This window comes from Symphalangus syndactylus, chromosome 8, assembly GCF_028878055.3.
Source record: "Symphalangus syndactylus isolate Jambi chromosome 8, NHGRI_mSymSyn1-v2.1_pri, whole genome shotgun sequence".
NCBI classification, from domain to species: Eukaryota; Metazoa; Chordata; class Mammalia; order Primates; family Hylobatidae; genus Symphalangus; species Symphalangus syndactylus.
In genome coordinates this window covers 107,427,558-107,449,716 of record NC_072430.2, presented here as the reverse complement: position 1 = coordinate 107,449,716, position 22,159 = coordinate 107,427,558, and the positions used below count along the sequence as shown (strand labels likewise).

Here is a 22,159-nt window from a genome sequence, read left to right as displayed (position 1 = left end):
TCATTTCCTAGATCCGGTATTTCATTATGAGTAATTTCTGCAAAAACCTGACAATTTCCTCATAATAACACCATTACTACTAGAAAGATTTGCAGAAGAAAGAGCTATTTATTATTCTCAATCCCACTTCCAGATTCTTAATTAAAAGTATATCCAGATACAGACTGTGTTTATGCTACTCATCCCAAGATGTTATGTAATGGATAGTGGCCTGTTCATTACAAACCTATTCCTTAGTACATGCCAACTTTCTGATATATGTATATTTCCCACAACAACTGAAAATACATACAATAAATTTGGGAACTTTCACATTTAAAAAGGTACAACTTCTAGATGGGCATGGTGGCTCACACCTGTAATGCCAGCACTTTGAGAGGCCAAGGTAGGTGGATCACCCGAGGTCAGGAGTTTGAGACCAGCCTGGCCAACATAATGAAAACCTGTCTCTACCAAAAATACAAAAATGAGCCAGGTGTGGTGGTGTGTGCCTGTAGTCCCAGCTACTCGGGAGGCTGAGGCAGGAGAATCACTTGAGCCCGGGAGGTGGAGGTTGCAGTGAGCCAAGATGGCACCACTGCACTCCAGCCTTGGCAACAGTGAGACTCTGTCTAAAAAAAAAAAAAAGAAAAAAAGCTACTATTTCCTTCACTCTTTCTTTGGGTTTTTGTTCTTATGCACAATCTCAGCTCATTGCAAGCTCCGCCTCCCAGGTTCATGCCATTCTCCTGCCTCAGCCTCCCAAGTAGCTGGGACTACAGGCGCCCACCACCACACCCAGCTAATTTTTTGTATTTTTTAGTGGAGACAGGGTTTCACCATGTTAGCCAGGATGGTCTTGATCTCCTGACCCCATGATCTGCCCGCCTTGGCCTCCCAAAGTGCTGGGATTACAAGCATGAGCCACTGCGCCTGGCTGTTCTTATCTTCTTAAACAGATGATGCAATAGTTGTCTATTCCTGCATAACAAATTACCCAAAATTTATTAGCTTAAACCAACAAACATTTATTATCTCACTGTTTCTTATGGTCAGAGTTCAAGAGTGGCTCAGGTTGGTGCTTCTGGCTCAGGATTTCTCATGATCTCGTAATGAACATGCCAACTAAGGACACAGTCATATCAAAGCTTGACTGGGCTGAAGGAACCACTTAAAAGCTCACTCATACGGTAGTTCGCAAGAGCCTTCTATTCTTTACAAGATGGGCTACTCCGTAGGGCTACTCATTACTGAACTTCTGGATTCCCCTGGAGTAAGCAATCAAAAAATAATAAAGAACAACTGAGGTGAAACAATAGTGTCTTTCATAGCCTAATTTTGGAAATGACATACTATCACTTTTGCCAAATTCTACTGATCACACAGATCAACCATGGTACAATGTGGGAGGGGATTGTACACAAGAGTGTAAATACCAGGAGGTGGGATCTGAAGATTGGCTACCACAAATGACTACTTCATTAAGTTTTAGTCTTTTTTATTTCTAACATATGTATTTAAATTTTCCTAAGTAATTCTGTAGCTGCCAAGTTCTAAAATGTGCTTTTATCGTTCAATTTTTTAAAATTCCAATTTTTCCCGCATTTCAAGACAGTCTATTTCTTTTTCAAAACTGCCAGGTCACTTTCTTCATATTTCTATGATTCTAAGATTCTTAACATTTGACAACTTTGAAATTAAAATGCATCTCAAAATTGCCCTTAGAGAGGTAGCTGGCATTTGCTCTTGCCTGTTCACGTGCAAACCTGGTAGTAGACTTCATATTGACGTTCCTTCACTAGATTAACATGTATAGTTAGTACTACACATAAGTTTAACTATCATTCAAAATGTCTTCAAAAAATTATACTGTGATTAGGCAATAAAATGAAATTGTGTACAAAGAAAGGCATTGAGAACAGAGCAACAGGATATAATTTGACATTAACAAAGCAAATATTCATTACCACAGGAATGATCACAATGGTATGTTTTCTGATGAAAAGCTTAGTGCTTTATAAACTTGAAAATGAGAGATACTCTCAAATAGATGAAAAGGAAATACACGTGTGAAAAGATTATCTACCATAAGCCAAACAATGCAAACGAAGACAAGAGAAACTGCCAAATCACTAGGAAAAGATGAGAGAAATTTCAAAACAATGAGAACCTGGTATGGTCAATTCATACATCAGGAAATAAGTTATAAATCTGCAGTTTAACTGCCAGCATTTTTCTAAATGTTACATAAAGTAATGGCATATTTAATAATCAATGTTTTCAGATTCCATGATATATAGAATCTGTTCAACTTTTTTTCTGAGATAGCAACAACAGCTCACTGCAGCTTCAACCTACTGGGCTCGAGTGATCCTCACACCTCAGTCTCCCAAGTGGCTGTGACTATAGGCATGCACCACCATGCCTGGCTAATTTTTGAATTCTTTTTGTAGAGACAGGGCCTCACTATGTTGCGCAGTCTGGTCTCGAGTGATCCTTTTGTCTCAGTCTCCCAAAGTGCTGGGACTACAGGTGTGAGCCACTGTGCCTGGTATATTTATTTTATAATCTCTGCCTTCTACTATCAACATATGAAGTCTTTCTAGATCCATGTTTACTGTCTACTTCTGTTGGTTCTCACTCATGCACTTTCCCCTGAAGTCCTAGTGGAGGGAGGAGAGTTAAGTGGGTTTGCTTAGAATCTAGTTGTTCCTTATGCCAAAGGTGTAAGCTTTGGGAATCAGAAGGGAAATTTTCTTAGACTTCTCATTCCAGTTAGTCCCTTGGCTTTACATTTGATACTTGTTCTTTATTATTATTGTAAATTGTTCTTTATTATTATTATTATTATTTGATCACTTACTCTGGGGGAATCTAGAAGTTCAGTACTGAGTAGCCCTATGGAGAGGCCCATCTTGAAAAGAACAGAAGCCTCTTCTAACTTCTACCCACTTACAAGGCCATGAAAACAAAAGCTCAAGTTCACCAGGCAAAAGAGGCTTTCATTTACCTAAGTTTCTGCTTTCATTAAGGTTTGGTTTCATGATGCCTTACCATGTTGCCAGTTTTTCAATGCTTTTAAGATGTTTCTTAAATTTTATCCAGAATTTCTAGTAATTTTCAGAAGGGTAAGCCTAAACAACCTAGTCTACCTTATTACCAGAAATGAAAATCTATACTTAAAGACCACTTTTCCTTTGTTCGGTCATGCCTTACGCGTGCCTGGAACATCTTCTGTAACTATTAAGCTACTATACATTCTTTAAAATCTTGATTGATGCTACCTCTTCCACTAAGGTATACCTGATGACTTCATCCCTCCATCTTGCTTTAGTTTACTTATTATCTGGACCTACAGTCTAAGTGGGAAACTGATTCTAGCTGGAAAAGCATGCCCTCAGATGAAGTCAGTCAATTAAATAGATGAAGGCAAAAATTTTAATGAAAGGAAAACCCATCACATCCAAGAGAGGTTTGGAAGCCACTTTAACACAAACAAAAGTAGTAATACTGTAATAGAGGTGTATGTATACAAAATAGGCTTAGAATACACCAATTCCTGGTGAGAAAGGTTTCAAATTTTACTTTTTGTATGTTTTTATTAGCTTTTTTTTTTTTTTTTTTTTGAGACAGGGTCTCACTCTGTTGCCCAGGCTGAAGTACAGTGGCAAAATCATGGCTCACTGCAGCCTCAACCACCTGGGCTTAAGTGATTCTCCCACTTCAGCCTCCTGAGTAGCTGGGACCACTGGCACATGCCATCATGCCCAGCTAATTTTTGTATTATCTGTAGAGGCAGGGTTTCATCATGTTGCCCCAGGCTAGAATTTCTTTTTTTTTTTTTTTTTTTTTTTTGAGACGGAGTCTTGCTGTGTCACCCAGGCTGGAGTGCAGTGGCGCGATCTCGGCTCACTGCAAGCTCCGCCTCCCGGGTTCAGGCCATTCTCCTGCCTCAGCCTCCCGAGGAGCTGGGACTACAGGCGCCCGCCACCACGCCCGGCTAATTTTTTGTATTTTTAGTAGAGACAGGGTTTCACCGTGTTAGCCAGGATGGTCTCGATCTCCTGACCTCGTGATCCGCCCGCCTCGGCCTCCCAAAGTGCTGGGATTACAGGCTTGAGCCACCGCGCCCGGCCGCCCCAGGCTAGAATTTCTTAAAAGTTTATGTAACTATCCATTCAAATAACTAATAAAGTTCCAGGTCTGAACAATATACTGTGGAAAAATCACAGTTAAAATCAGCAGAACTGGCCCACATCTGCAACGTTAGGTAAAATATGTCCTGTTGCATGAATTCTGTGTTTATCTTGGAGTTTCACACATGGTGGTCAGGTAAAGAAGCTTCTGATGCAGGCTGGGTGCGGGGGCTCACGCCTGTAATCCCAACACTTTGGGAAGCTGAGGCGGGCAGAGCACTTGAGGCCAGGAGTTTGAGACCAGCCTGACCAACACGGTAAAACCTCGTCTCTACTAAAAGTACAAAAATTAGCCAGGCATACAAAAATTAGCCACCCTATAATCACAGCTACTCAGGAGGCTGAGGCACGAGACTCACTGGAACTCAGGAGGTGGAGGTTGTAGTGAGCTGAGATCGCACCATTGCACTCCAGCCTGAGCAGCAGAGCAAGACTCTGACTCAAAAGTTTCTGATGCAGGTGTTTTTGGGAAGTCAGTCAAGTTATCAAAAGGGCGCATTGTGGTCCAGGATATAGATGGTAGGGAAGGCTGTGCATGTGTGGGGACAGGGGGTATATGGGAATGCTCTATACTTTCTGCTCAATTTTTCTGGGAACCTAAAACTGCTCTAAAAATACAATTTATAAATTTCTTAAAAATTAACCAAATAAAAAAATAGGAAAATATAAAATTCAACAGACATGTGCATACAGCAGGCACCCAATAAAAATGAGTGAAATGGGACTAAAGTTAATTCTTTAGGAAAGAAAAATATTATTACTATAAATGTATTAAATATATTAACATGTCTATATTAATATATAGACATATTAATATAACACTGACACTTGTCAAATGGAGTTTAAAACATTCCATGAAACTTGAAATGATCTTCAAGGTTCATGTCAAGTTGAAGTTTTTCAAATTAAATATATTAATAATTTGTAGTAGTAAATGTAATTAATTTACACATCCATAAAGAACTAAAAGTCTCTGAATAATGAGATTTTCTGTAACTGACTTCCTGAATACCTGTATTTTCTAAATTTTCTACAATTAAGTTATATATCTTAATTAAAAAATTAAAGCTCAGCATAAAAGTAAAATATTACTATTTTTTCTTAGAACATAAATCCAATCAAAAAGTCAGGCAAGGCACAGTGGCTCATGCCTATAATTCCACCATTTTGAGAGGCCGAGGCATAAGGATTGCTTGGACCAGGAGTTCAAGACCAGCCTGGGCAACATAGCAAGACCCTGTCTCTTTAAAAAAAAAAAAAATTGGGCCAGGCTCAGTGGCTCACATCTGTAATCCCAGCACTTTGGGAGGCCGAGGCGGGTGGATCACTAGGTCAAGAGATCGAGACCTTCCTGGCTAACATGGTGAAAAACCATCTCTACTAAAAATACAAAAATTAGCTGGGCGTGGAGGCATGTGCCTGTAGTCCCACCTACTCGGGAGGCTGAGGCAGGAGAATTGCTTGAACCCCAGAGGCGGAGGTTGCAGTGAGCCAAGATCACGCCACTGCACTCCAGCCTGGTGACACAGCGAGACTCCATCTTAAAAAAAAAAGAAAACTGTTCAGAAAATAGCCAGGTGTGGTGGCACACACTTGTAGTGCTTGGAAGGGTGAAATAGGAAGATCACTTGACCCCACGAGTCCAAGGTTATAGGGAGCTACTACGATTATGCCACTGTACTCCAGCCTGGGTGACAGAGCAATGCCCTGTGTCTTAAAACAGAAAGTCCATATATTTTTCATTTTTCTCCATAAAATAAAGTTCATTCACTAGAAAGGTTAAATTTTGTATTTTGAACAGACAAAAATCACTCAATAAAAAAGAAGTATAAATTCATCTCAGAGTGGCATCATAAATTACACACCTTTCCTACCATTCAAATGTTCAGTGTCAGTAAAAATTATGTAGTAGTTAAATGCATCAAACAACATTTTTTTTTTTTTTTTACAGAGGTAAACTGTTTTGAAATGCTTGATTTTTGTGTGAAATGGGTATATCATTTAATCTTCTTTAAATCTGGGTAGATACCTCTACCAGCCTGAATGTAAGTCACAAAACATCAAGAAAAATGTTGATATCTCTTAGATGTGGCTAAGTTATTTTTTCATTTTTTAAGACAGCAGGGTCTGTATAAAATATATTTGAGTAGAGCTCATTTCCATTAATGAAAACAAAGTGGCACATTATAATGTAAATTCCATTATTTTAAATAAAAGCTGACAAAGGGATGAGGAAACAAGTGTTGCTAACCCTTGCCTGAATTCTGATACCTTCAAAGGATTTCAAATATGGCTATGGCACATTTCATAGTCAGTCTACATAGTTCCCCATATATTAATAGATTTTGAATGACCAGAACAAAATTGTCACAAAAAAACTGAATTATATTTCCACAAAAGAAATCAAGGGTTGGGGGTGAAGGAGTTAAAAATAAGAAGAAGAAATCAAGGGTTTTTGTCAACAGCCAGGCTGAACATATATTAAAACACTACAAGGCATTAAACCTTGATCTAGAAGCAATTTACTGTATGTCTTTAACAATGAAAGACTACTGAAAATTAAGTAGAACACCTGATTCCAAATGAACCTACTTAAAATGCATAATGAGGACTCTACTAATGGAGAATATTCAAGCCAGAGGCAGTGACTCACGCCTGTAATCCCAGCACTTTGGGAGGCCGAGGCAGGCGGGTCACAAGGTCAAGAGATTGAGACCATCCTGGCCAACATGGTGAAACATTGTCTCTACTAAAAATACAAAAATTAGCTGGGCATGGTGGTGCACGCCTGTAGTCCCAGACACTTGAGAGGCTGAGGCAGCAGAATTGCTTGAACCCAGGAGGCGGAGGTTGCAGTGAGCTGAGATCACACCACTGTACTCCAGCCTGGAGCCTGGAGACAGCAAGACAAAGACTGTCTCAAAAAAAAAAAAAAAAAAAAATTTAAAATGGCAACTACTGAATACCAATAATTAAAGCAAGTAACAACAGTGATTCTTTTCAATTATGTGAAGTCTTAATAATATCATTTCTCTGCAACACAATAGACTAATTATCCACATCTTAATGTATACACACATAAAACTATTCTTGGTAATTGTATAATATATTCTAAGAGGTGCAAACAGGTAATATGAGAAATATCAGCAGACCTATAAAAAATGAATAAGGTAATAAAATATGTAACATTATAAATTACACTGATCTATGATTTAAAGCGGTTATACACAAAAAAACAGACATAAATATACATGTCTCAGCCCCAAATTCTGAAGCTAACATAACAGGAAAACCTAATCTTTTTCCTGCTAAAATGAGGAGCAAGACAAGTATATCCCTTATTTCCATTACTATAGAATATTATGTAGGAGTTATAAGATAATGTAACTAAACAAAAGAGAACTAGAAGCAGAAGAATTAGAAGGGGAGGGAAGTCCTAATTTTCTGTAGGGGACTTCCTAACGCAGAAGGCAAGCTGCTGAGAGAGCTGCTTAGTCACAACAAAGTGTAGTCTCCAATGCCCACTTCAGATACAGCAAAAGGAAAATGATGGGGGAAAAAAAAAGAACCTCCAGGAAAACACAGCCAAGAGCAAAAGAGGAGCCATGGCAGGTACTGAGTCGTATGATGGAACATTTCTTCTCTGAGGATAGAGAAACTAGGCAATATTTGCCCAGTTGGATTTGCAGAGGACAGATACCAAGTGTCCTCTGAGTTCACAGATCATAATATCAAGAAAAACCACAATTGGATCTATATATACCACAGATCCCATGTTTCAAGACTGGTATCATGATTGGATGAGAGTTTTGGAGTTCTTGAGATAGATATGAAGTACATTTTGCATATAGGAGAAATATGAATAATTGTGCCTAGAAAGAAGACTGCAGCAGATTGGATCTTTGGTCCCAATTCTTTACTTGCTTGTAGCAAAACCTGCAACGTAATTTTGCAGAAAGGAAAAAAAAGCTGTAGCAAACGTAGAGCAATCAAAGTACGTCAGATATAATAATTGTTCAAGGATTGTTTCTAAAACTAAGGTCCAAGAATGCTCGGAGTTATCAGAAATATTTTCAGAGGTCTATAAGCTCCATATAGAAATTTTTAAAGTTTGCACTCCTGTTGTTATTAATTTCTAAATTACTTTAAGCATATTAGGAAAAACTACCTCACGACTAGTATTGCTAATCGATTTCACAGGTCACATTTGGATTGCTACCAAGGGATCATCAGTGTCAGTTCAATTTATAAAGCAATATTTTTCAAATTACAGATATCTGGATTTACAGATGGATTCCTAGGTATCTGAGAATTTTCAGATGCTCTACAGCAGTGCCACACAAAGTGTGGTACACAGACCAATAAAGGTCCTTGGCCAGGTTAGTACAAAGATAAAGAGGAAACATCTATCTACAAACTTTAGTAGCAGTTTGGTAGTAATTTTAAGTCTATTGAATTTAATAATAAAAATTAATAATATAAGGACTTGCATTTTTAACTTTTTCACTCTTTTCAGAACTGCTTTTGCAAAAGCCATCTATTTATTTATTTATTTATTTATTTTCATTTCAGACAGAATCTTGCTCTGTTGCCTAGACTGGAGTACAATGGTGCGATCTCGGCTCACTACAGTCTCCGCCCCCCAGGTTCAAGCGATTCTCCTGCCTCAGCCTCCTGAGTAGCTGGGGCCACAGGCCTGCACCACCATACGCGGCTAATTTTTGTATTTTTAGTAGAGACGGGTTTCACCATTTTGGCCAGGCTGGTTTCGAACTCCTGGCCTCAAGTGATCTGCCCACTTCGGGCCACCAATAATATGTAAACTGTCAAATCCAATACATGCTCCATAATGCTTTTCCTTTTTTTTTTTTTTTTGAGACAGTCTCATTCTATTGCCCAGGCTGGAGTGCAGTGGCACAAACCTGACCCACTGCAACCCCCGCCTCTTGGATTCAAGTGATTCTCTTGCCTCCTAAGTAGCTGCAATTACAGGTGCATGCCACCCTGCCCAGCTAGCTTTTGTATTTTCGGTAGAGATGAGGTTACATCATGTTGGCCAGGCTGGTCTCAAACTCCTGACCTCAAATGATCCTCCCGCCTTGGCCTCCCAAAGTGCTGGGATTACAGGCGTGAACCACCAGATGTGGACCATAATACTTTTCTTGACTGCCATGTTGAATTTGACACCCCTGACTACTTGTTTCTTTCTTTTTTTTTTTTTTTTTGTGAGAAAGAGTCTTACTCTGTTACCCAGGCTGGACTAGAGTGGCATGATCCCAGCTCACTGCAGACTGAAATTCCTGAGCTCAAGCAAATCTCCCACCTTGGCCTCCCAAAGAGCTAGAATTATAGGCATGAGCCACTGCACCCAGCCAACATCCCTTTACTTTCTGAGGCAACCCAGTCACTCCTGGCTCCTCTCTCTTTTAAACTTACAAACTCTTCTTCCTCTGTCACCTATTTATTTATTTATTTAAATAACAGAGATGTGGTCTCACTGTTTTGCCCAGACTGGCTCCAAAACTCTGTCTTCTTCTTAAATGACAATGTTCTTCAGGACTTCCTTTACCTTCTTCTTATTCTCATAATAACCCTCCAATAATTCCCAATATGAGAACTCTCAAATCTTTATTTCCAGCACAGACCTCTCTTCTGAACTCCATATATTGAGTATTTCTATCTGAATGTCCCACAAACATTGAAAAGTCAGCATGCTTACCTGAAAATCTAGTGATCTTGTCTAGCTAACTGTGAATGGGAAGACCACAGGGTTTTTTTTGTCCGAAACAAACAGAAAAAAAAAACACACAGGAAATTATTTCAGACTCTTACACATCTGCACATTATGCTCCACATCTATACTTAAGTACTATCAATTTCACCTTCTTCCAGGGAAATTTAAAGTTTGATGCTCAAAAGGAAAGAATTTAAAAAGTTAATGAATCTTAACAACGTTTTCATTTCAGGTCCACTGATATAAACTATACATTTCTTGCTTTCATACCTAAATTCTGAAAACAAACATGTAAGTGGTAACTACTAGTACTAGGCTGTTAATGATTTTGTTTTGTTTTCTTTAGAGTCGAACATTACCTTCCTTACATACAAAGCCGTTATTAAGCCATAGAAAATCAAGAGCCATTTTCATACTTTGCACATACCAGAGACTTATTAAATGTGGCTTAAATTATAAGAGTTGATATGTATTGGTCTATCTTACTAAAAACTTATTTAGGATTATAAACAAAATTGTACTAATAAGTTAATAATTTTCTCATTAAACAAATATTCACTAATTCCATTTTTCCAAATCTATGTATAAAAAGAGATACTTGCCTTTTAACTGAATAAAACACCTCTAAATTCTATTTTCTTTTTGAAACAAAACTTTTATTCTGAAAAGGAAGTTTACTCTGAGCTCACTGCAAAACTATCTATTTCAGTCATATTCCAGATTTAGCAGGACAAAGGGCAACAGCAGGAAATGGAGCATCATCAACATCCAAAATAAATTTGGTTTAGAGTAGGGAGGACCCTCAAATCATTATTCAAGATAATTAAGCACTATCCTTGAAAGCAAAAATAAGTACTGATTTAAAATCAGTTAAGACATTCTCAGTTAAGACATTCACGAATACAGCTTCATGACTACTGACAAAATAGTAAGAGAACATTGCCCTTTATTATTATATTAATACAAGGGCAAATGGAAGTAATCCTGATACACACATGTCCACACCCACACATCTGCAAAATACTTATAAAGATTACATTTTTATCTCTTTTCCTCTTGATACATTTAAATAAAATCTCTTTTCTAAAAAATTTTGACAGATAGTTAAAATAGTTATGTTTTTCCATTTGACAGATGAGAAAACTGAGATACAAAGAAACTAGGTTAACCTTTTAGGTCCTTAAGATCAGACACAGAATTGGGACTAAGTATCACCTCTAATACTGTAGCTTCACAAAATTGTTCAGGGCAAAATTCAATCTCAATAAAATAAAATGAAATAAAAAATTTTTTTAAGCTAATGACAAAAATGAACCATGGTTTTCAATCTACACTGCCACATTTCAAAATGCTGTGCTTTTGAGTCACTTTGTATCTTTTTACCCAGTTAACGCATTTGATACTTTACACCAGACAGAACAAAAATAGCTTAATCTTATCTAGGACTTTGAGAGGCTCAGTTTCTTCTACATATTCTGGTGACCAACTAACTGCAGCACTCCCAAAAGGCTAAGTGTCTAATAGAAACACGTCCTTAAGTCTGTCCAAGGGTTCCAGTTGAGATAGGGAACTTATGATACATGTCTTTTTCTTTCTTTCTTTTTTTTTTTTTTTTTTTTTTGAGACAGAGCCTTGCTCTGTTGCACAGGCTAGAGTGTAGTGGCGAGATCTTGGCTCACTGCAACTTCTGCCTACTGGATTCAAGCGATTCTCCTGCCTCAGCCTCCCCGAGTAGCTGGGATTACAGGTGCCCGCCACCATGCCTGGCTAGTTTTTTTGTATTTTTAGTAAAGATGGGGTTTCACCACTTTGGCCACGCTGGTCTCGAACTCCTGACCTCATGATCCACCCACCTTGGCCTCCCAAAGTGCTGGGATTACAGGCGTGAGCCACTGTGCCCAGCCGATACATGTCTTTTTCTACACACATATATGAATCTCAAAACCTTGTATATAATAATATAGAAACAAAAATTGTTCTCAGCACCATCTCTCTTACTGTAAGTATATTAAAAGTGAATTATCAAAAAATACAGTGAATAACATGGTGCCTACTACATATATATAAACTAATTTTTTTTTCTTTTAAATGGGGTCTCACTCTGTCACCCAGGCTGGAGTGTAGTGGCACGATCTCGGCTCAATGCAACCTACACTTCCCAGGCTCAAACAATCCTCCCACCTTACCTCCTGAGTAGCTGGGACCACAGGTGTGTGCCATCATGCCTGGCTAATTTTTTGTATTTTTGGTAGAGATGGGGTTTCACCATGTTGCCCAGGTTGGCCTCAAACTCCCAAGCTCAAGTGATCCACCTGCCTCAGCCTCCCAAAGTGCTGGGATTACAGGCATGAGCCACCACACCTGCCCTGAAATCTTTAGACATTAAAAAAAATACTGGGCTGAGTGAGTGGCTCATGCCTGTAATCCCAGCACTTTGGGAGGCTGAAGAGGGTGGATCACCTGAGGTCAAGAGTTCAAGACCAGCCTGGCCAACATGGTGAAACCCCATCTCTACTAAAAACAGGAGTTCAAGACCAGCCTGGCCAACACGGTAAAACCCCGTCACTACTAAAAATACAAAAATTTAGTTGGGCCTGGTGGCATGTGCCTATAAATCCCAGCTACACAGGAGGCTGAGGCAGGAGAATAGCTTGCACCCAGAAGGTTGGAGGTTGTGATGAGCTGAGATTGGGCCACTGCACTCCAACTTGGGCCACAGAGTGAGACTCCGTCTCCAAAAAAAAAAAAAAAAAACAAACAAACAAAAACAAAAAAAAACTGTATACTTAAGTACTAGTATTAAAATACTTCTATACTTAAGAAAAATACACTCAGACAAGTAGTTAACTACTGAACGAAATCCAGATACAAGATTAAACATGTTCAAATTAATGTTTAACTTATAAGAGCTATAAGAAATGTGCTGTTAATCAAATCCTTGACCCTGGGTGGGGACAACCATTTGAAGGCAAGAAGAGTTCAGACTATATTATTTGTTTTTTTTCCTTTTTTTTTTTTTTTTGAGACGGAGTCTCACTCTGTCACCCAGGCTGGAAGGCAGTGGCGTAATCTCTGCTTCGCTCACTGCAACCTCTGTTTCCTAAGTTCAAGTGATTCTCCTGCCTCAGCCTCCCGAGTAGCTGGGATTACAGGTGCATGCCACCATGCCCGGCTAATTTTTGTATTTTTAGTAGAGACGGGGTCTCACCATGCTGGCCAGGCTGGTTTCAAACTCCTGATCTCAAATGATCCATCCACCTCAGCCTTCCAGTAAGCCTTACAGACATGAGCCACTGCACCTAGGTTCAGACTATACAACTTGAATTAATAGTCTTATACACTAGTGAAAGAATCTTTAGAGAGCAGAAATGTTGGGTGATTAGAAATTATCCTGCTTGTATTATGCAATAACTACATAAGGTTTACAAAGTAACCTATTAGGAAGAAGACACATGTTTCTAACAATTTAATTAAAGCCTATTCCTAGAAGGAGAAAGTGAAGTTAGGCCTGAAAAGTTTGGTAAGAAACCAAATTGCACATCACAAAGAAAAGGTAAGTATGTGAGGTGACAGATATGTTAATTAGCCTGATTTGACGATTCCACAATGTATGCATGTATCAAAACATTACATTGTACCCCATAAATACATACAATTATTATCAATTAAAAATAAAATCAAATAAATTGCCAAGTTTTATACTCCAATTCTTTCAAATATTGGGACTCCATCTGCTAAAAACTGAAACTGCTAATTGATTTTAATTCTACTTAAAGGACTTTAGTCACTAGTATTTAAGCTTACAACTGAACCCAGGCAGAAGACATATATATTCCATTAGCATTCTTTTAGCATTGCTATGACCAACCCAAGGGTTATTTCTGAGGTAGTACTACTACTAGACCTACTGAACTTTTGCAATGTTCAGGGACAACTTTTAAAACATGACAGAAACGCTGTGATGGTAGGTACCTTAATATTGACCTATTGTTAATACACTGTGGAATATCTGTGCCAAGGTTAGCACTGTGGCAAATACGGAGGAGGTCTTAACCTTACTGCCCGGAAGCAGTCCTTCATAAATCTTCCAAGGTGTCTTCTTTAATCAGGTATGTATACAGTGTTTTGTGTAGACATCAAACCAAGCAAGGCAACAAAACAGCAGACACTTTAATCATTAAAGATGGACTTTATACTCAAGAAAAACAATTGATCATCTTGGGAGGATGCTAGTAAATTAAGTCATTGTGAAAACTGACAAAGAGAATCAAACATATATGCCACCTGCCTTCCCTTTAAGGAACTGTAATCAAATGCTGATAGAGACAGTTCTCAATATAAATTATACAGTTTTGCAAAATCCTAATAACACATATAGGCAAAAATCACAGATGGCCACTACACTAATAAATTATTCTAGCCCTCCACACCCAAAACAACCCAAATCAATCAGGCCTCTGTTCGGTCAGTTTCCAGATACCAGAAGAGAGGAACAATTAAATAAAATCAAGGGAATTCAGTGAGCAAAATGTTCAAACTGTAGAAAACTCTAAGGTCAAAATCTGGTTTCTTCAACACATAAACAGCAAAGAATAAAAATATGGTGAAGGGGAGCCTATAGATGAAAATGTTTAGCAGATATTTTCAACAAAATACCTGTATACTTTGTTTTAAATATTGAGCCAAACAGTGGGAAAATACGAATATTAAGACACTAGCAGGAAAGTAAGAACATTGATCACATATTTGATAATTTTAAAAATTGTGTTGTGATTGTTTTTAAGAGGAGTTATTATACATATTTAAATATTTACAGATAAGATCATAAACTGTCTGGGATTTGCTTTAAAATAATTAAGAGATAGGGCAAATTGACAGTTATACATAAACTGTGACTGAACATGCACTGGTAATAGTCGAAATTGGGTGACAGACACAAAAGAATTCATTATAACATCTTCTCTACTTGGTGCATGCTTGAGAATTTCCACAATAAAAGTTTAAAAAGAAAGAACTAAAAAGTTCTACATAACAATCTACAGAATAAGAACAACAACAACAACAAACTGCTTATCCCTCAGAGGTCAAAACAAACAAAAACCTGAATACTGAGTTAGATAAGCATTCTCCCTATATATACATATATGCACACATGCTTACTCAACAAATGAGAAAAACTGAGACCTAAAGAGGTAAGTCTTGTTCAAGGTTACAAAACAAAGCAGCAGCAGAGCCAAAACTAAACTACAATTTCAAGCTCACAAAGAGGTCTAAGAAGCTTTTGAAACTTAATGGTAGAAAATATTTTCATAAGAAGATCTGAGTCCTCAAGTGGTCTGAAAGCTCATTAAAAGTGTAAAAAAAAAAAAAAGCCTTAAAAGTTTGTCAGGTGGGGAAAAAAAAAAAGTCAGCTGCTTTGAGAGGCTAAATGCTAGAGTGAGAATAATAAGGCAAAAAGTATAGAGAACAACTGGGTACAGTATTTGGTAGTCATCCTCATTAGAAAGAAGACTTAAATCTATGAGGTATATTTAGTAGCTACCTGATTCAAGGTGTCTGCAGAAGAGAATGTTGTCTACCTTACAAAAAGCTTATTCATTAACTGGTAAAATATAAAATCACGGTTTTAAATACTCTTTGAAAACAAGTGAAAAAATTTTAAATCTTATTAAGCACACAAATTATTTAAATCTTAAACCTGAGATTTATATTCCTGTCCAAGAAGAGATAGGCTTCAAAATCTGACAGTGAAAGGCCTTCATTATTGAGGATTAACATTTCAAAAGAGAAGGGAGGCATGTTTATATTAAAAGCCATTAAGAATAAAATTCAGTGTATGCCAATGAACCATACTATCTGTTTAATAAGCTTTAATATTGAATTTAATAGTAAATCTACCTAAAAAGAATATAACTTATTAATGAGACACGTAACCCCATTCACCAATGTCATTTTGAAAACAGTAAAAGCTAGTAAGTTTGATATATTTTTAAATAAATCATTTTCAAACTAGTGGGTATTCACACTAAAAATTAATTTTAATTTTTGGTTAACGTGTTAGTGATTATTTTCAAAAGTGGTGAATTGGATTCCTTTTTTATTGGAAGCGTCTATTTTTAAAAAGACATTTCTGGTATTAAATTACGCAAGACTAAAAGCTATTTTAAAAATTCATATTAAGCATTTCAAAGTATATGTCCTTTAGCGATTATAATATATATCAAACCAGGAAGTCAAAGAAAATTCCAGTGTAATCTCTAAATTTAATATGACAGATAAATGAGACCACTGTTAAATAATAATCTGCCTTTTAAGGAGCATGAAAGGATAATGCAGAAACAGAAGCTGTGACTTGAGAATTTCACCACACAGACTTAAATTAACTCAAATAGTACATTGGGGTGTTTCTCTGACCCTTGCCTCACTTGAAAAACATGTTTTTAAGGAGTACTCTTCTCAATAACCTAAAATCAAAGCTATCAAGTAAAAATTCACATAAAGACAAGGAGGGGAAAGAACATTATTTCTGAGTGACAAAAATATTAAGGAGTAAAAATGGATAAGTACGCACTTGAGTCAGGTAGTACTGTGTTTCTCGGCTACTCAGTACCCTGTAACCCTTGGATCAGTTTTCCCATCAGTAAAAGGGGATGATCACAATATTCACCTCACAGTATTGTAGTGAGGAAGAAATGAGACAATGCTCAAAGAGTGCTAACTTAGTGGCAGTCACACAGTACGCAGTTCAATCAATAACCTTGTGATGCAATTTCAAAGGTTCGTTCCAAGAAAAATGCTTAATGCCCTTCTCACAAAAATGTCTCTATCCTAAGCTCACTTGTGGGAGAAAATGAAAAGCACAAACAAAAATAAAAATATTTTATTTCTCTTAAGGGCATAATTTTACTTATATAATTTTAGGATCATTTGGGGATAAGTATCAAATAAAAGCCACACCCTACAGTTTTTAACAGTATGCCAATATTGTATGTGTGTTCAAACCTGAAAAAGAGGAAAACAGAAAATCCTTTAAGTGCTTTTAAGTTTGGGGTTATTCGTATGACTAAATACACTATTATCTATTAAATAAAGTGTTAATACTGCCAGTCACAAATTTTATAATAAAGTTTTAAAACATAAAAATAAAAAGGAAAGCAATTACCTTTGTACAATAAAGCATCCAAAGTTCAAAGAGCCTCTCTCTGGATGCCATTCTGGCTTTCACTCTGGCACTTTAAGTTTTCCTTAAAAAAATTATGTTCAAGACTACAGCAGGTCCATTTTATTTTCCAAGTTTTTCAGCCGTTACAGTAAAGCTCATAGCAGTAAGGAAAGCAAAAAGAAGTGAAACAAATGGACTGTCCTCCGGTTAAAAGCAAAAAGGCAATTTCAGCAGTCACTCTAACATATCTTCATCAGTGGTAGTTGGCCAACTAAATAAATCTGTGAAAGAGAAAAACATCCACAGGTTAGAAAAAGAGGCCATATTAAAAAATCTAGACTTATCAGAAACTAAAGATGTATCTTCTTCACTTCCCGCAAACAATCCGCTATACTTTCACATGGAGTGATTAGATTTCATAGAAACTTGTGTTTCAGGAAAACATCACAGCTAACACAGCATGTCCACCATAGAATCCTCTGGGGCAGACAGACTCCTAGAGATGGGTACATGTTCATAACCAAAAATGCGTCCAGTGAAAATAAGGAGCAAGACTCCCTTCCCATTCATACCTTTTGTACAGATACAAGGAAAAGGCCCACATCTCAGACATTTCAAATACATCAAAGCTCTTAGAATGTTCTTGTTCTGGTCTCCTCTTCAAAGCTGGGGCCAGGCGCGGTGGCTCACGCCTGTAATCCCAGCACTTTGGGGGGCCCAAGTGCGTAAATCACCTGAGGTCAGGAGTTCGAGACCAGCCCGGCCAACATAGTGAACCCCTGTCTCTACTAAAGAAATACAAAAAATAAGCCGGGCGTGGTGGCGGGCACCTGTAATCCCAGCTACTCAGGAGGCTGAGGCAGGAGAATTGCTTGAACCCGGGAGGCAGAGGTTGCAGTGAGCCGAGATCACGCCACTGCACTCCAGCCTGGGCGACAGAGCAAGACTCCATCTGGGGCGTGGGGAGTTGTTGGGACTGTTTGCTGTGTTGCAGGGCAGGGCGTGGGGGCGGGGGAGGAATTCCCAGTTCGTTTGTTGTAACAATCCTCGGAGAGTGGAAGTCCACCCGCCCACCTGGCCTTTCCACCTTTCCATCCAAGAGAAGTGGGCACGCACGCACCGGCGAGGAACTTCCCGAAGAAGCATCCAAGTGTTTGGGGGAATCTTTTAATTTCCTCCTCACATCCCAGACAACCCAAACAGAGGCAAACTTAAGGTGTGCCAAGCTGCCAAGAGAATCTCTAGAGCTGAGGAACGCGGACTTGGCGTCTCCCGACCGCGATCCCAGCCTGCACTACAGTATCGAAACACTCTCGGACAGCCTAGCCCACTCACAGCCGCCCCTCCACCACCAAGCACAGGGGCCCTCCCATTTCTCGCCATGCCGCCCCCTGTTCCCAACGGCCCGCTCCCCATCACCGCGCTCACATTGCGTACCGCGCCGCAGCCGCCGCCCGGCCGCCGTCTAACTGCTTCCCTTGACCCCTTCCCAAGGCGAAGCCCCGTGTCACCCCGCAGCCAGGCAGGCGGGCGGGCGGGACATGGGGGCGGGGCGAGAGGCCGGGAGGAGCCGGGGGCGGAGCTGCCCCCTGGGCTAATCATTTCGGCCGCTGAGGATTTACCCAGCCCTCGGGCGGCAGCTGGTCAATGGTCGCGTAGGCCGGGGATGGGCGGGGTGACCTGAAGCCCCGCCCCAGCATACCTGCGCAGCCGCAGTCGACAAGCTCTGGCTGCCCATCCCTTAGCTGGCGCCGGCCGCGGCGCTGAAACGAGCCTTCCCTCAGCTGGACATGGAGGAGGGCTGACGTGCCGACGTCTACGCCCGCCCCGCTTTTCGCTGATGGCGTCATTTCCGTGAGTCATCTGAGGGCGTGAGACCCTACGGTGTTAAAGGGGATTTTGTTTCACTTATTTGTAGAACCGGGATTGGTTCTGGGAATTTAAGAATAATGTAAAAAGACAAAAGACACACACACACACCCCCAAAATATCCTGTTTTCCTTTTGTGCCAGCTTTCGTCGTCACCGAGTGTCATATCCAAAAGACTTATTTTACCACCACTAAGAGTTTTGCTTTTTCAGAAAAGAAGCAAAAGGCATTTACTAGCTATAGACAACTTTCAGAGAGATTTTGTTTTGTATAAGGAAGGAAAAACGCGTAAGATAACTCACCTTTGTTAAACCTAAACATTTCCACAACTTTTTATTGTGAAAGATTTCAAGTATATTCAAAAGTAAACTAGTATAACGAAACCCTGTATACCGTCACCCAGCTTCAAAAATGATCAACTAATGTCCTATCTTGTTTCATTTGGGTTTTTTTTGTTTGTTTGTTTGTTTTTTTGAGACGGAGTCTCGCTCTGTCGCCCAGGCTGGAGTGCAGTGGCGCAATCTCGGCTCACTGCAAGCTCCGCCTCCCGGGTTCACGCCATTCTCCTGCCTCAGCCTCTCCGAGTAGCTGGGACTACAGGCGCCCGCCACCACGCCCGGCTAATTTTTTTGTATTTTTAGTAGAGACGGGGTTTCACCGTGGTCTCGATCTCCTGACCTCGTGATCCGCCCGCCTCGGCCTCCCAAAGTGCTGGGATTACAAGCGTGAGCCACCGCGCCCGGCCATCTTGTTTCATTTGTAACAACGATCCACAAATTGCCTGTGAAGAGCCAGAGAGTAGACGAGGCGCAGTGGCTATCGCCTGTAATTCAGAATTTTGGGAGGTCTAGGCGGGCGAATCCCTTGAACCCAGGAGATCAGCCTGGGCAACAGAATGAGACCCTGTCTCTGCAAAAGAAATTTTAATTAGCTTGGCGTGGTGGTGCACGCCTGTAGTTCCAGCTACTTAGAAGCTAAGGTGGGAGAATCGCTTGAGCCTGGGAGTAAAGGTTGCAATGAGCTCCGATGGCGCCACTGTACTCCAGCCTGGGCGACAGAGCGAGACACTGTCTCAAAAAATAAAAATAAAATAAAAAAAAGCCAGACAGTAAATGTTATAGGCTTTGCAGCCCATTCTGTTTGCAACTTGCTTAACGAAAATCAAAAGAATATTTTGAGATGTGAAAATTAGACGAAATTCAAATTCAAGTTTCAGTGTCCTAAAATTGTATTGGAACACAACCATGCCCATTCCTTTAGTATTGTCTATAGCTGCTTTCACTCTACCATGGCAGAATTGAGAGTAGTTGCTTGCAAATTACGCCTTCGATTTTTTATCCTGAAATTACATTTTACATTCAGCATTTCTCCTTGGTTGTCCATTAGGCATGTGAAATTTTGAAATGTCAAAACTTTGGGGGAAAAATATACTTTTCCTTTGGGATACCCTATTTTAGTACTTAGCAATTCTGTTCTTGCACTTGCTCAGTACAAGAACCTAGGAAGTGTGCTTGCTCTCTTCCTCATGTACTTCACATCCAATCTAATCTTTTCAGCTATATCTCCAAAATATACCTAACCATCTCTCCACACTTTCTTCCTTAAATGGATGGTGGTATAGTAGTAGTAACCACTATCTTTATTTTTTTCTTTTTTTTTTTTTTTTAATTAAAGGCAGGGGCTTCGTATGTTGCCCAGGCTGGTCTCGAACTCCTGGGCTCAAGGGAGCCTCCTGCTTCGGCCTTCTGAAGTGCTGGGACTCCAGGCATGAGCCATTGCACCTAGCTGTGGCTACTGTCTTTAAAATGGTTGAAGTTATACAAAATATTTTCTAGCTTATGGTAATAGCCTTCCAACTTGTTTCCCTGACTCTGCCCGTGACTCTACCCCCAATCCATGGATTATTCTCAACATAGCAAACAGAGCGATCTTTTAACATGGAAGTAAGATGTCACTTCTCTGCTAAAAAGCCTCCAATGGCTTCCCATTCCACTTTAAAAGGCCTGCAAGGACCTACTTCATTTTCCTCCAACATTTTCCTCTCTGACTTCTCCAACTATTCTGGCCTTTCTTACCTTACTTGAGACATGACTTCTTTGCTGCTTTTCAAAGGCACAAAGCACACTCCAGCCTCAGGGATTTTCACATGCTAACCCTTCTACCTGGACATCTCTTTCCCCAGATGTCTGCACAAAATCTTTTTTTTTTTCTTTTTTTGAGGCAGAGTCTCGCTCTGTCACCTAGGCTGGAGTGCAGTGGTGTGATCTTGGCTCGCTGCAACCTCCACCTCCCAGGTTCAAGCAATTCTCCTGCTTCAGCCTCCTGAGTAGCTGGGATTACAGGCACCCACCACCACGCCTGGCTAATTTTTGTATTTTTAGTAGAGATGGGTTTTCACCATGTTGGCCAGGCTGGTCTCAAACTCCTGACCTCAGGTGATCTACCCGCCTTGGCCTGCCAAAGTGCTGGGATTACAGGTGTGAGCCACTGTGCCCGGGCTGCACAAAATCTTTAAGAACCACCTTATCCAGGCTGGGTGTAGTGGCGCACACCTGTAATCCCAGCACTTTGGGAGGTTAAGGCAGGATTGCTTGATGCCAGGAGTTCGAGACCAGACTGAGCACCACAGTGAGACACCCCCCCCTCTATAAAAAAATTAAGAAAAAAATTAGCCCAGTGTGGTGGTACTTGCCTGTAGCCCTACCTACTTGGGAGGCTGAGGCGTGAGGATCACTTGAGATTAGTTCAAGGCTGCAATGAGCTATGAGCATGTCACTGCACTGCAGCTTGGGCAAAAGAGCAAGACCCTGTCTCTAAAAAAGTGAAATAAAATAAAAAGAATCACTGTATCCATGAAGCATTCCTTGACCCTTCTTGCCAAAATAGCAACCTCTCTTCCTTCTTTACTCTTTTTCACTGTAGCACTTATTAACTGATATTAATGTATCATTTGTTTGTCCAGCGTGTGTTCCCCCTAATAAAATGTAAGCACCATGAAAACAGGGACTTGTTCACTGCTATATCTTCAGTTTCTTCAACAGTTCTGGAACACACAGTATGAATTCAATAAATATTTCCGGGCTAATATGAATGAAAGAAATTAGCTTTTTCACCATATGCCTCTATATCCTGAATCCGTCCAGTTTTTCTATAAACTGTTAATTTACAGCATGTTGGACTCTTCAAAAGACTAGCACTATAAAACATAATTTGTAAACT

The 22,159-nt window shown here is 39.6% G+C and overlaps 1 protein-coding gene across 2 annotated transcripts in view; it reads right to left on the bottom strand.

Moving 5' to 3' along the window:
* Positions 1-18,732, bottom strand: part of NBEAL1 (neurobeachin like 1) — a 230,526-nt gene extending 211,794 nt beyond the window's left edge. For both annotated transcript variants that reach the window (XM_055290242.2, XM_055290243.2), the window contains exons 1-2: positions 18,500-18,732; positions 17,072-17,352 (exon numbers count right to left, since the gene is read on the bottom strand). In XM_055290242.2, coding sequence (XP_055146217.1) covers positions 17,072-17,122 — 51 coding nt within the window. In that variant the 5' untranslated portion in view covers positions 17,123-17,352; positions 18,500-18,732. The remainder of the gene's footprint in view (positions 1-17,071; positions 17,353-18,499) is intronic.
* Positions 18,733-22,159: the final 3,427 nt, after the last annotated feature.